Source organism: Oncorhynchus mykiss, chromosome 26 (assembly GCF_057628025.1).
Source record: "Oncorhynchus mykiss isolate SJ-2025 chromosome 26, ASM5762802v1, whole genome shotgun sequence".
Taxonomy (NCBI): domain Eukaryota; kingdom Metazoa; phylum Chordata; class Actinopteri; order Salmoniformes; family Salmonidae; genus Oncorhynchus; species Oncorhynchus mykiss.
In genome coordinates, this window is record NC_143047.1 from 48,584,826 (window position 1) to 48,600,412 (window position 15,587).

The 15,587-nt window shown below is 51.3% G+C and overlaps 1 protein-coding gene across 5 annotated transcripts in view; it reads right to left on the bottom strand.

Moving 5' to 3' along the window:
- plekhg4 (pleckstrin homology and RhoGEF domain containing G4) overlaps positions 1-15,587 on the bottom strand; it is a 257,371-nt gene that overhangs the window by 94,231 nt on the left and 147,553 nt on the right. For all 5 annotated transcript variants that reach the window (XM_090223345.1, XM_090223344.1, XM_090223343.1 and 2 more), the window contains one exon: positions 2,804-2,942. In XM_090223345.1, the coding sequence (XP_090079471.1) occupies positions 2,804-2,942 (139 nt within the window). The remainder of the gene's footprint in view (positions 1-2,803; positions 2,943-15,587) is intronic.

Genomic DNA, 15,587 nt, shown 5'->3' on the forward strand with positions numbered 1-15,587 from the left:
CCCTATCCCTATAACCAGCCCCTATCCCCATCCCCCTATCCCTATAACCAGCCCCTATCCCTATAACCAGCCCCTATCCCCATAACCAGCCCCTATCCAATATAACCAGCCCCTATCCCCTATAACCAGATCCTATTCCCAGCCCTCTATCCCTATAACCAGCCCCTATCCCTATTCCCAGCCCCTATCCCATATTCCCAGCCCCTATTCCAAGCCCCTATTCCCAGCCCCTATCCCCATCCCCCTATCCCTATAACCAGCCCCTATCCCCAGCCCCCTATCCCTATCCCCCTATCCCTATAACCAGCCCCTATCCCTATGACCAGCCCCTATCCCCATCCCCCTATCCCTATAACCAGCCCCTATCCCTATAACCAGCCCCTATCCCCATCCCCCTATCCCTATAACCAACCCCTATCCCTATAACCAGCCCCTATCCCCTATAACCAGCCCCTATCCCAATAACCAGCCCCTATCCCTATAACCAGCCCCTATCCCCTATAACCAGCCCCTATCCCTATAACCAGCCCCTATCCCCTATAACCAGCCCCTATCCCCTATAACCAGCCCCTATTCCCAGCCCCCTATCCCTATAACCAGCCCCTATCCCTATTCCCAGCCCCTATCCCATATTCCCAGCCCCTATCCCCAGCCCCTATCCCTATAACTAGCCCCCACCCCCAGCCCCCTATCCCTATAACCAGCCCCCTACTCCCAGCCCCTATCCCTATTCCCAGCCCCTATCCCTATAACCAAGCCCCTATCCCTATAACCAGCCCCAATCCCTATAACCAGCCCCTATCCCCATAACCAGCCCCTATCCCTATAACCAGCCCCTATCCCCATAACCAGCCCCTATCCCCATAACCAGCCCCTATCCCCATAACCAGCCCCCTATCCCTATAACCAGTCCCTATCCCCATCCCCCTATCCCTATAACCAGCCCCTATCCCTATAACCAGCCCCTATCCCCATAACCAGCCCCCTATCCCCATAACCAGCCCCTATCCCCAGCCCCCTATCCCTATAACCAACCCCTATCCCCATCCCCCTATCCCTATAACCAGCCCATATCCCCTATAACCAGCCCCTATCCCAATAACCAGCCCCATATCCCCTATAACCAGCCCCTATCCCTATAACCAGCCCCTATCCCCTATAACCAGCCCCTATCCCTATAACCAGCCCCTATCCCCATAACCAGCCCCCTATCCCTATAACCAGACCCTATCCCCATCCCCCTATCCCTATAACCAGCCCCTATCCCTATAACCAGCCCCTATCCCCATAACCAGCCCCCTATCCCTATAACCAGCCCCTATCCCCAGCCCCCTATCCCTATAACCAGCCCCTATCCCCATCCCCCTATCCCTATAACCAGCCCCTATCCCAATAACCAGCCCCATATCCCCTATAACCAGCCCCTATCCCTATAACCAGCCCCTATCCCCTATAACCAGCCCCTATCCTTATAACCAGCCCCTATCCCTATTACCAGCCCCCTATCCCGATAACCAGCCCCTATTCCCAGCCCCCTATCCCTATTCCCAGCCCCCTATCCCTATTCCCAGCCCCTATCCCTATTCCCAGCCACGATCCCTATTCCCAGCCCCTATCCCCTATCCCCAGCCCCCTATCCCTATAATCAGCTCCTACCCCCAGCCCCCTATCCCTATAACCAGCCCCTATCCCCAGCCCCCTATCCCTATAACCAGCCCCTATCCCTATTCCCAGCCCCTATCCCTACAACCAGCCCCTATCCCTATAACCAGCCCCTATCCCTATAACCAGCCCCTATCCCTATAACCAGCCCCTATCCCCTATAACCAGCCCCTACCCCCAGCCCCCTATCCCTATAACCAGCCCCTACCCCCAGCCCCCTATCCCTATAACCAGCCCCTATCCTCAGCCCCCTATCCCTATAACCAGCCCCATATCCCTATAACCAGTCCCTAATCCTATAACCAGCCCCTATCCCAGCCCCCTATCCCTATAACCAGCCCCCTATCCCCATCCCCAGCCCCTATCCCTATCCCCATCCCCTATTCCCAGCCCCCTATCCCTATTCCCAGCCCCCTATCCCTATTCCCAGCCCCTATCCCTATTCCCAGCCACGATCCCTATTCCCAGCCCCTATCCCCTATCCCCAGCCCCCTATCCCTATAATCAGCTCCTACCCCCAGCCCCCTATCCCTATAACCAGCCCCTATCCCCAGCCCCCTATCCCTATAACCAGCCCCTATCCCTATTCCCAGCCCCTATCCCTACAACCAGCCCCTATCCCTATAACCAGCCCCCTATCCCTATAACCAGCCCCTATCCCCAGCCCCCTATCCCTATAACCAGCCCCTATCCCTATTCCCAGCCCCTATCCCTACAACCAGCCCCTATCCCTATAACCAGCCCCTATCCCTATAACCAGCCCCTATCCCTATAACCAGCCCCTATCCCCTATAACCAGCCCCTACCCCCAGCCCCCTATCCCTATAACCAGCCCCTACCCCCAGCCCCCTATCCCTATAACCAGCCCCTATCCTCAGCCCCCTATCCCTATAACCAGCCCCATATCCCTATAACCAGTCCCTAATCCTATAACCAGCCCCTATCCCAGCCCCCTATCCCTATAACCAGCCCCCTATCCCCATCCCCAGCCCCTATCCCTATCCCCATCCCCAGCCCCTATCTCCAGCCCCTGTCCCTATCCCCAGCCCCTATCCCTATACCCCAGCCCTATAACCCAACCCCAACACCCAGCCCTATACCCCAGCCCTATACCCCAGCACTAACACCCAGCCTCTCTCACCTCCTTGAATCCCTGCTCCAGACTCTTGAACTCCATGATAAAGTCCAGTTCCTGAGTGCGTTGGTTGGACAGCATCACCAGCTTGTGAACCAGCTCATCCACCTGATCGTACAGACCAGCCACAACCTCTACGGCATCTCTGGAGGGACACAGAGAGAGAGAGAGACAGTCCTTTAGACTTCCAGCAGGACAGATAGAGGCAGGCTCCTTTAGACTTCTCTACGGCATCTCTGGAGGGACACACAGAGAGAGAGAGACAGTCCTTTAGACTTCCAGCAGGACAGATAGAGGCAGGCTCCTTTAGACTTCTCTACGGCATCTCTGGAGGGACACACAGAGAGAGAGAGACAGTCCTTTAGACTTCCAGCAGGACAGATAGAGGCAGGCTCCTTTAGACTTCTCTATGGCATCTCTGGAGGGACACACAGAGAGAGAGACAGTCCTTTAGACTTCTCTATGGCATCTCTGGAGGGACACACAGAGAGAGAGAGAGACAGTCCTTTAGACTTCCAGCAGGACAGATAGAGGCAGGCTCCTTTAGAAGACAGTACAGTAGTTCCTCAGTCCAATACAACGTTTCCTTGCACAGTAGAAACAAGACACTTTCAGCTAGGAGAGACTCTCTTGACTCAGACGACAGCTAGGAAAGACTCTCTTGACTCAGACGACAGCTAGGAAAGACTCTCTTGACTCAGACGACAGCTAGGAGAGACTCTCTTGACTCAGACGACAGCTAGGAAAGACTCTCTTGACTCAGACGACAGCTAGGAAAGACTCTCTTGACTCAGACGACAGCTAGGAAAGACTCTTGACTCAGACGACAGCTAGGAAAGACTCTCTTGACTCAGGCGACAGCTAGGAAAGACTCTCTTGACTCAGGCGACAGCTAGGAAAGACTCTCTTGACTCAGGCGACAGCTAGGAAAGACTCTCTTGACTCAGGCGACAGCTAGGAAAGACTCTCTTGACTCAGGCGACAGCTAGGAAAGACTCTCTTGACTCAGACGACAGCTAGGAGAGACTCTCTTGACTCAGACGACAGCTAGGAAAGACTCTCTTGACTCAGACGACAGCTAGGAAAGACTCTCTTGACTCAGAGGACAGCTAGGAAAGACTCTTGACTCAGACGACAGCTAGGAAAGACTCTCTTGACTCAGACGACAGCTAGGAAAGACTCTCTTGACTCAGACGACAGCTAGGAAAGACTCTCTTGACTCAGACGACAGCTAGGAAAGACTCTCTTGACTCAGACGACAGCTAGGAGAGACTCTCTTGACTCAGACGACAGCTAGGAGAGACTCTCTTGACTCAGACGACAGCTAGGAAAGACTCTCTTGACTCAGACGACAGCTAGGAAAGACTCTCTTGACTCAGACGACAGCTAGGAAAGACTCTCTTGACTCAAGACGACAGCTAGGAAAGACTCTCTTGACTCAGACGACAGTTAGAAAAGACTCGCTTGACTCAGAGGACTATCTTACACCAAAATCAAACTTCTGATTTTTAACTGTAGAAGAAAGATGTGAGTGTACTGTTGACCGTTCCTCTCTGAGGAAAAGTATGTGTGCGCTGTCTTTAGTTGATGCTAGTCAGAGCCAGTCTGTGGTACTTCTGTACACTGTGGTCATCACTGACATGGACTGACAGAGCAGGCTGACATCTCATTGGATCACCAGTTGAATTGATTGACATGGGGTGGATGTGTTGATTGAGTTGAGGAATGAGAGATAGAGATTTGATTGGATGAGCTGGTTTGAGTGACAGAGCAGAGTGTGTGTGTGTGTGTACTCTACCGTGTCTATCTATCTATCTGCTTCCGTGAGTGTGTGTGTGTGTGTGTGTGTGTGTGTGTGTGTGTGTGTGTGTGTGTGTGTCGTTAAAGAAGCATTAGCTCAGGGCTCCAGCAGCAGACACTGACTGAGTACATTGTGAGGGAAGCCTGGGATGAAGCCCGGGTCGATGACTCCAACATGACATCATAGCCCCTAGCTAGCTCTACTGTAGTCCAGTATTACAGTACACTGCATTGTCCTCACGTTATACTGTACTGCCATACTCTGTTTCCCCTACAGTTAGACCAACACACACACATAACAGTTAGACCAACTCACACACAACAGTTAGACCAACTCACACACACAACAGTTAGACCAACTCACACACACAACAGTTAGACCAACTCACACACACAACAGTTAGACCAACTCACACACATAACAGTTAGACCAACTCACACACACAACAGTTAGACCAACTCACACACACAACAGTTAGACCAACTCACACACACAACAGTTAGACCAACTCACACACACAACAGTTAGACCAACTCACACACACAACAGTTAGACCAACTCACACACACAACAGTTAGACCAACTCACACACACAACAGTTAGACCAACTCACACACACAACAGTTAGACCAACTCACACACAGCAGTTAGACCAACACACACACACAACAGTTAGACCAACACACACACACAACAGTTAGACCAACTCACACACACAACAGTTAGACCAACTCACACACAGCAGTTAGACCAACACACACACACACAACAGTTAGACCAACTCACACACACAACAGTTAGACCAACTCACACACAGCAGTTAGACCAACACACACACACAACAGTTAGACCAACTCACACACACAACAGTTAGACCAACTCACACACAGCAGTTAGACCAACACACACACACACAACAGTTAGACCAACTCACACACAACAGTTAGCCCAACTCACAAACACAACAGTTAGACCAACTCACACACACAACAGTTAGACCAACTCACACACACAACAGTTAGCCCAACTCACACACACAACAGTTAGACCAACACACACACACAACAGTTAGACCAACTCACACACAACAGTTAGCCCAACTCACACACACAACAGTTAGCCCAACTCACACACACAACAGTTAGCCCAATGTGTAATTGTGATGACCTGACCTTTGTCTCAAACATTTAAACATCTTTGTAGAACATAAATATCAGCAGGGTGTTTATATTGGAGAACCTCCTTTTAACTGAGGACAATCAGAACGGACCGTCACACACTCTGCAGGTAGCCTAGTGGTTAGAGTGGAGGGGCGGCAGGTAGACTAGAGGTTAGAGTGGAGGGGTGGCAGGTAGTCTAGGGGTTAGAGTGGAGGGGCGGCAGGGTAGACTAGTGGTTAGAGTGGAGGGACGGCAGGTAGACTAGTGGTTAGAGTGGAGGGGTGGCAGGTAGCCTAGTGGTTAGAGTGGAGGGACGGCAGGTAGACTAGTGGTTAGAGTGGAGGGGCGGCAGGTAGACTAGTGGTTAGAGTGGAGGGGTGGCAGGTAGCCTAGTGGTTAGAGTGGAGGGACGGCAGGTAGACTAGTGGTTAGAGTGGAGGGGTGGCAGGTAGACTAGTGGTTAGAGTGGAGGGGAGGCAGGTAGACTACTGGTTAGAGTGGAGAGACGGCAGGTAGCCTAGTGGTTAGAGTGGAGGGGCGGCAGGTAGACTAGTGGTTAGAGTGGAGGGGTGGCAGGTAGTCTAGGGGTTAGAGTGGAGGGGCGGCAGGGTAGACTAGTGGTTAGAGTGGAGGGACGGCAGGTAGACTAGTGGTTAGAGTGGAGGGGCGGCAGGTAGCCTAGTGGTTAGAGTGGAGGGACGGCAGGTAGACTAGTGGTTAGAGTGGAGGGGCGGCAGGTAGACTAGTGGTTAGAGTGGAGGGGCGGCAGGTAGCCTAGTGGTTAGAGTGGAGGGGTGGCAGGTAGACTAGTGGTTAGAGTGTTGGACTAGTAACCAGCAGGTAGCCTAGTGGTTAGAGTGGAGGGACGGCAGGTAGACTAGTGGTTAGAGTGGAAGGGCGGCAGGTAGCCTAGTGGTTAGAGTGGAGGGACGGCAGGTAGCCTAGTGGTTAGAGTGGAGGGGTGGCAGGTAGACTAATTGTTAGAGTGGAGGGGAGGCAGGTAGCCTAGTGGTTAGAGTGGAGGGGCGGCAGGTAGCCTAGTGGTTAGAGTGGAGGGGCGGCAGGTAGTCTAGTGGTTAGAGTGGAGGGGAGGCAGGTAGTCTAGTGGTTAGAGTGGAGGGTTGGCAGGTAGACTAGTGGTTAGAGTGGAGGGGTGGCAGGTAGACTAGTGGTTAGAGTGGAGGGGCGGCAGGTAGACTAGTGGTTAGAGGGGAGGGACGGCAGGTAGACTAGTGGTTAGAGTGGAGAGGCGGCAGGTAGACTAGTGGTTAGAGGGGAGGGACGGCAGGTAGACTAGTGGTTAGAGTGGAGGGACGGCAGGTAGACGAGTGGTTAGAGTGGAGGGGCGGCAGGTAGACTAGTGGTTAGTGTGGAGGGGCGGCATGTAGCCTAGTGGTTAGAGTGTTGGACTAGTAACCAGCAGGTAGACTAGTGGTTAGAGTGTTGGACTAGTAACCAGCAGGTAGACTAGTGGTTAGAGTGTTGGACTAGTAACCAGCAGGTAGTCTAGTGGTTAGAGTGTTGGACTAGTAACCAGCAGGTAGCCTAGTGGTTAGAGTGTTGGACTAGTAACCAGCAGGTAGTCTAGTGGTTAGAGTGTTGGGTCAGTAACCAGCAGGTAGCCTAGTGGTTAGAGTGTTGGACTAGTAACCAGCAGGTAGCCTAGTGGTTAGAGTGTTGGACTAGTAACCAGCAGGTAGATTAGTGGTTAGAGTGTTGGACTAGTAACCAGCAGGTAGACTAGTGGTTAGAGTGTTGGACTAGTAACCAGCAGGTAGTCTAGTGGTTAGAGCGTTGGACTAGTAACCATCAGGTAGACTAGCGGTTAGAGCGTTGGACTAGTAACCAGCAGGTAGACTAGTGGTTAGAGTGATGGACTAGTAACCAGCAGGTAGACTAGTGGTTAGAGTGATGGACTAGTAACCAGCAGGTAGTCTAGGTAAAAATCTGTCATTCTGCCCCTGAACAAGGCAGTTAACCCACTGTTCCCCTGAACAAGGCAGTTAACCCACTGTTCCCCTGAACAAGGCAGTTAATCCACTGTTACCCTGAACAAGGCAGTTAACCCACTGTTCCCCTGAACAAGGCAGTTAACCCACTGTTCCCCTGAACAAGGCAGTTAACCCACTGTTCCCCTGAACAAGGCAGTTAACCCACTGTTCCCCTGAACAAGGCAGTTAACCCCCTGTTCCCCTGAACAAGGCAGTTAACCCACTGTTCCCCTAAACAAGGCAGTTAACCCACAGTACCCCTGAACAAGGCAGTTAACACACTGTTCCCCTGAACAAGGCAGTTAACCCACAGTACCCCTGAACAAGGTAGTTAACACACTGTTCCCCTGAAAAAGGCAGTTAACCCACAGTACCCCTGAACAAGGCAGTTAACCCACAGTACCCCTGAACAAGGCAGTTAACCCAATGTTATAATGAACGAGGCAGTTAACCCACTGTTCCCCTGAACGAGGCAGTTAACCCACTGTTCCCCTGAACGAGGCAGTTAACCCACTGTTCCCCTGAACGAGGCAGTTAACCCACTGTTCCCCTGAACGAGGCAGTTAACCCACTGTTCCCCTGAACAAGGCAGTTAACCCACTGTTCCCCTGAACAAGGCAGTTAACCCACTGTTCCCCTGAACAAGGCAGTTAACCCACTGTTACCCTGAACAAGGCAGTTAACCCACTGTTACCCTGAACAAGGCAGTTAACCCACTGTTACCCTGAACAAGGCAGTTAACCCACTGTTCCCCTGAACAAGGCAGTTAACCCACTGTTCCCCTAAACAAGGCAGTTAACCCACTGTTCCCCTGAACAAGGCAGTTAACCCACTGTTCCCCTGAACAAGGCAGTTAACCCACTGTTCCCCTGAACGATGTCTGCCCCCTGCTGACAGAGACAGGACACACACAACACACCATGTCTGCCCCCTGCTGACAGAGACAGGACACAACACACACCATGTCTGCCCCCTGCTGACAGAGACAGGACACACACAACACACCATGTCTGCCCCCTGCTGACAGAGACAGGACACAACACACACCATGTCTGCCCCCTGCTGACAGAGAGAGGACACAACACACACCATGTCTGCCCCCTGCTGACAGAGACAGGACACACACAACACACACCATGTCTGCCCCCTGCTGACAGAGAGAGGACACACACAACACACACCATGTCTGCCCCCTGCTGACAGAGAGAGGACACACACAACACAACACACCATGTCTGCCCCCTACTGACAGAGACAGGACACACAACACACACCATGTCTGCCCCCTGCTGACAGAGAGAGGACACACACACACCATGTCTGCCCCCTGCTGACAGCGACAGGACACAACACAACACACACCATGTCTGCCCCCTGCTGACAGAGAGAGGACACACACAACACACACCATGTCTGCCCCCTACTGACAGAGACAGGACACACACAACACAACACACACCATGTCTGCCCCCTGCTGACAGAGAGAGGACACAACACACACCATGTCTGCCCCCTGCTGACAGAGACAGGACACACACACACCATGTCTGCCCCCTGCTGACAGAGACAGGACACACAACACACACCATGTCTGCCCCCTGCTGACAGAGACAGGACACAACACAACACACACCATGTCTGCCCCCTGCTGACAGAGAGAGGACACACACAACACACACCATGTCTGCCCCCTACTGACAGAGAGAGGACACACACAACACACACTATGTCTGCCCCCTGCTGACAGAGAGAGGACACACACAACACACACCATGTCTGCCCCCTGCTGACAGAGAGAGGACACAACACACACCATGTCTGCCCCCTGCTGACAGAGACAGGACACACACACACTATGTCTGCCCCCTGCTGACAGAGACAGGACACACACACACCATGTCTGCCCCCTGCTGACAGAGACAGGACACACAACACACACCATGTCTGCCCCCTGCTGACAGAGACAGGACACACACACCATGTCTGCCCCCTGCTTACAGAGACAGGACACAACACACTACAAAAACGATCAAATCAAACCAACTATCATAGTGTTTCAGCAGTCGTCCCAGTTAGACTGAATTGGTGTAGAATGCCTTGACTGTCATGTTGCCCCAGCAACGGTAGAACCAGTGTGGTGCTGCCCTAGCAACAGGCTGGCCGGCAGGGGTTCTGCTGTCATGCTAATGTCTGGCGGCATGCCAACTGGACCAGGCTGTCAATCACTATCGCTTTGTCCAGGAAGAGGCGAAGGACGGGGTTAGGAAGGCATCTTCCTGAACTGTCACAACTCAGACAGACAGACAGTGGGGTTTGGTTTGGCTGTGGGATCTGATAGGCTGGGCCAGGGAGGGTGGGAGGGAGTTGTTCACAGCCTCAAAAGGAGAAATCATAAACAATGCAAGGTGCAGAAACACACACAGTGAGGGGTCCCGTCAATCTGCTGACGAAGGATCAACGGTTCAGAATGAGTCTGGATCTCTGTGTGTCTCCTCAGTAGGGGATCAACGGTCTGGATCTCTGTGTGTCTCCTCAGTAGGGGATCAACGGTTCAGAATGAGTCTGGATCTCTGTGTTTCTCCTCAGTAGGAGATCAACGGTTCAGAATGAGTCTGGATCTCTGTGTTTCTCCTCAGTAGGAGATCAACGGTTCAGAATGAGTCTGGATCTCTGTGTTTCTCCTCAGTAGGAGATCAACGGTTCAGAATGAGTCTGGATCTCTGTGTTTCTCCTCAGTAGGAGATCAACGGTTCAGAATGAGTCTGGATCTCTGTGTGTCTCCTCAGTAGGGGATCAACGGTTCAGAATGAGTCTGGATCTCTGTGTGTCTCCTCAGTAGAGGATCAACAGTTCAGAATGAGTCTGGATCTCTGTGTGTCTCCTCAGTAGGGGATCAATGGTACAGAATGAGTCTGGATCTCTGTGTGTCTCCTCAGTAGGGGATCAACGGTCTGGATCTCTGTGTGTCTCCTCAGTAGAGGATCAACGGTACTGAATGAGTCTGGATCTCTGTGTGTCTCCTCAGTAGGAGATCAACGGTTCAGAATGAGTCTGGATCTCTGTGTGTCTCCTCAGTAGAGGATCAACAGTTCAGAATGAGTCTGGATCTCTGTGTCTCCTCAGTAGAGGATCAACAGTTCAGAATGAGTCTGGATCTCTGTGTGTTTCCTCAGTAGGGGATCAACGGTTCAGAATGAGTCTGGATCTCTGTGTGTCTCCTCAGTAGGGGATCAACGGTCTGGATCTCTGTGTGTCTCCTCAGTAGGGGATCAACGGTACTGAATGAGTCTGGATCTCTGTGTGTCTCCTCAGTAGGGGATCAACGGTCTGGATCTCTGTGTGTCTCCTCAGTAGAGGATCAACGGTACTGAATGAGTCTGGATCTCTGTGTGTTTCCTCAGTAGAGGATCAACGGTACTGAATGAGTCTGGATCTCTGTGTGTTTCCTCAGTAGGGGATCAACGGTACTGAATGAGTCTGGATCTCTGTGTGTCTCCTCAGTAGAGGATCAACGGTCTGGATCTCTGTGTGTCTCCTCAGTAGGGGATCAACGGTACTGAATGAGTCTGGATCTCTGTGTGTCTCCTCAGTAGGAGATCAACGGTTCAGAATGAGTCTGGATCTCTGTGTGTCTCCTCAGTAGGGGATCAACGGTCTGGATCTCTGTGTGTCTCCTCAGTAGAGGATCAACGGTACTGAATGAGTCTGGATCTCTGTGTGTCTCCTCAGTAGGGGATCAACGGTTCAGAATGAGTCTGGATCTCTGTGTGTCTCCTCAGCTACGACCTGGGGCCTTATAGGACAGAGAGAAGCTTCATATGGAGATCACTGAGAGTCGTAGAGATGACCTTGACTACAATGCCAGTAGTGAGATACTGTATTATAACACAGACCTACAGTAGATAAACAATAGACTCTTTGTTTCACCAGGTTGGAGAGGAGTGACACATGTCTGTATTTTTTACAGAACACGTTGCTAGGCAACGGTATGTTTCTTTGTGTGTGTGTGTGTGTGTGTGTGTGTGTGTGTGTGTGTGTGTGTGTGTGTGTGTGTGTGTGACACAAGCATTGAGGCTGTATTATTATATTATTAAGAATATATTATGATACAAGCCTTTGTTTCATAACAACAATGTAAGAAACTACGATTGTGTTTCTTACTTCCTCAATTTCCGGCACATCGTCTGCTACGTCAGCACCTCTCTCATAAAGGACCAAAATATTCCAGTTGCATTGGTGACCTGCCTGGTAGAAAACAGGTTGTATTGGTGACCTGCCTGGTAGAAAACAGGTTGTATTGGTGACCTGCCTGGTAGACAACAGGTTGTATTGGTGATCTGCCTGGTAGACAACAGGTTGTATTGGTGATCTGCCTGGTAGAAAACAGGTTGTATTGGTGACCTGCCTGGTAGACAACAGGTTGTATTGGTGACCTGCCTGGTAGACAACAGGTTGTATTGGTGACCTGCCTGGTAGACAACAGGTTGTATTGGTGACCTGCCTGGTAGACAACAGGTTGTATTGGTGACCTGCCTGGTAGACAACAGGTTGTATTGGTGACCTGCCTGGTAGACAACAGGTTGTATTGGTGACCTGCCTGGTAGACAACAGGTTGTATTGGTGACCTGCCTGGTAGACAACAGGTTGTATTGGTGACCTGCCTGGTAGACAACAGGTTGTATTTGTGACCTGCCTGGTAGACAACAGGTTGTATTGGTGACCTGCCTGGTAGACAACAGGTTGTATTGGTGACCTGCCTGGTAGACAACAGGTTGCATTGGTGACCTGCCTGGTAGACAACAGGTTGCATTGGTGACCTGCCTGGTAGACAACAGGTTGTATTGGTGACCTGCCTGGTAGACAACAGGTTGTATTGGTGACCTGCCTGGTAGACAACAGGTTGTATTGGTGACCTGCCTGGTAGACAACAGGTGGTATTGGTGACCTGCCTGGTAGACAACAGGTTGTATTGGTGACCTGCCTGGTAGACAACAGGTTGTATTGGTGACCTGCCTGGTAGACAACAGGTTGTATTGGTGACCTGCCTGGTAGACAACAGGTTGTATTGGTGACCTGCCTGGTAGACAACAGGTTGTATTGGTGACCTGCCTGGTAGACAACAGGTTGTATTGGTGACCTGCCTGGTAGACAACAGGTTGTATTTGTGACCTGCCTGGTAGACAACAGGTTGTATTGGTGACCTGCCTGGTAGACAACAGGTTGTATTGGTGACCTGCCTGGTAGACAACAGGTTGTATTTGTGACCTGCCTGGTAGACAACAGGTTGTATTTGTGACCTGCCTGGTAGAAAACAGGTTGTATTTGTGACCTGCCTGGTAGACAACAGGTTGTATTGGTGACCTGCCTGGTAGACAACAGGTTGTATTGGTGACCTGCCTGGTAGACAACAGGTTGTATTTGTGACCTGCCTGGTAGACAACAGGTTGTATTTGTGACCTGCCTGGTAGACAACAGGTTGTATTTGTGACCTGCCTGGTAGACAACAGGTTGTAGACACTGTTGTGAAACGCTGACTGAAGGCCCTTCGCAACAACGCAGAGGGAGTACTGCAGCCCCATACTGACACACAGAGTGGTGTTACTGCAGCTCCATACTGACACACAGAGTGGTGTTACTGCAGCTACATACTGACACACAGAGTGGTGTTACTGCAGCTCCATACTGACACACAGAGTGGTGTTACTGCAGCTACATACTGACACACAGAGTGGTGTTACTGCAGCCCCATACTGACACACAGAGTGGTGTTACTGCATCTCCATACTGACACACAGAGTGGTGTTACTGCAGCTCCATACTGACACACAGAGTGGTGTTACTGCAGCCCCATACTGACACACAGAGTGGTGTTACTGCAGCTCCATACTGACACACAGAGAGGTGTTACTGCAGCTCCAGGAACAATACGACCCCATACTGACACACAGAGTGGTGTTACTGTAGCCCCATACTGACACACAGAGTGGTGTTACTGCAGCTCTATACTGACACACAGAGTGGTGTTACTGTAGCCCCATACTGACACACAGAGTGGTGTTACTGCAGCCCCATACTGACACACAGAGTGGTGTTACTGCAGCTCCATACTGACACACAGAGTGGTGTTACTGCAGCTCCATACTGACACACAGAGTGGTGTTACTGCAGCCCCATACTGACACACAGAGTGGTGTTACTGCAGCCCCATACTGACACACAGAGTGGTGTTACTGCAGCTCCATACTGACACACAGAGTGGTGTTACTGCAGCTACATACTGACACACAGAGTGGTGTTACTGCAGCTACATACTGACACACAGAGTGGTGTTACTGCAGCTCCATACTGACACACAGAGTGGTGTTACTGCAGCCCCATACTGACACACAGAGTGGTGTTACTGCAGCTCCATACTGACACACAGAGTGGTGTTACTGCAGCTCCATACTGACACACAGAGTGGTGTTACTGCAGCTCTATACTGACACACAGAGTGGTGTTACTGCAGCTCCATACTGACACACAGAGTGGTGTTACTGCAGCTCTATACTGACACACAGAGTGGTGTTACTGCAGCCCCATACTGACACACAGAGTGGTGTTACTGCAGCTCCATACTGACACACAGACAGGTGTTACTGCAGCTACAGGAACAATACGACCCCATACTGACACACAGAGTGGTGTTACTGCAGCCCCATACTGACACACAGAGTGGTGTTACTGCAGCTCCATACTGACACACAGAGTGGTGTTACTGCAGCTCCATACTGACACACAGAGTGGTGTTCCTGCAGCCCCATACTGACACACAGAGTGGTGTTACTGCAGCTCCATACTGACACACAGAGTGGTGTTACTGCAGCCCCATACTGACACGCAGAGTGGTGTTACTGCAGCTCCATACTGACACACAGAGTGGTGTTACTGCAGCTCCATACTGACACACAGAGTGGTGTTACTGCAACTCCATACTGACACACAGAGTGGTGTTACTGCAGCTCCATACTGACACACAGAGTGGTGTTACTGCAGCTCCATACTGACACACAGAGTGGTGTTACTGCAACTCCATACTGACACACAGAGTGGTGTTACTGCAGCTCCATACTGACACACAGAGTGGTGTTACTGCAGCTCCATACTGACACACAGAGTGGTGTTACTGCAGCTCCATACTGACACACAGAGTGGTGTTACTGCAGCCCCATACTGACACACAGAGTGGTGTTACTGCAGCTACATACTGACACACAGAGTGGTGTTACTGCAGCTCTATACTGACACACAGAGTGGTGTTACTGCAGCCCCATACTGACACACAGAGTGGTGTTACTGTAGCCCCATACTGACACACAGAGTGGTGTTACTGCATCTCCATACTGACACACAGAGTGGTGTTACTGCAGCTCCATACTGACACACAGAGTGGTGTTACTGCAGCTCCATACTGACACACAGAGTGGTGTTACTGCAGCTCCATACTGACACACAGAGTGGTGTTACTGCAGCCCCATACTGACACACAGAGTGGTGTTACTGCATCTCCATACTGACACACAGAGTGGTGTTACTGCAGCTCCATACTGACACACAGAGTGGTGTTACTGCAGCTCCATACTGACACACAGAGTGGTGTTACTGCAGCTACATACTGACACACAGAGTGGTGTTACTGCATCTCCATACTGACACACAGAGTGGTGTTACTGCATCTCCATACTGACACACAGAGTGGTGTTACTGCAGCTCCATACTGACACACAGAGTGGTGTTACTGCAGCTACATACTGACACACAGAGTGGTGTTACTGCAGCTCCATACTGACACACAGAGT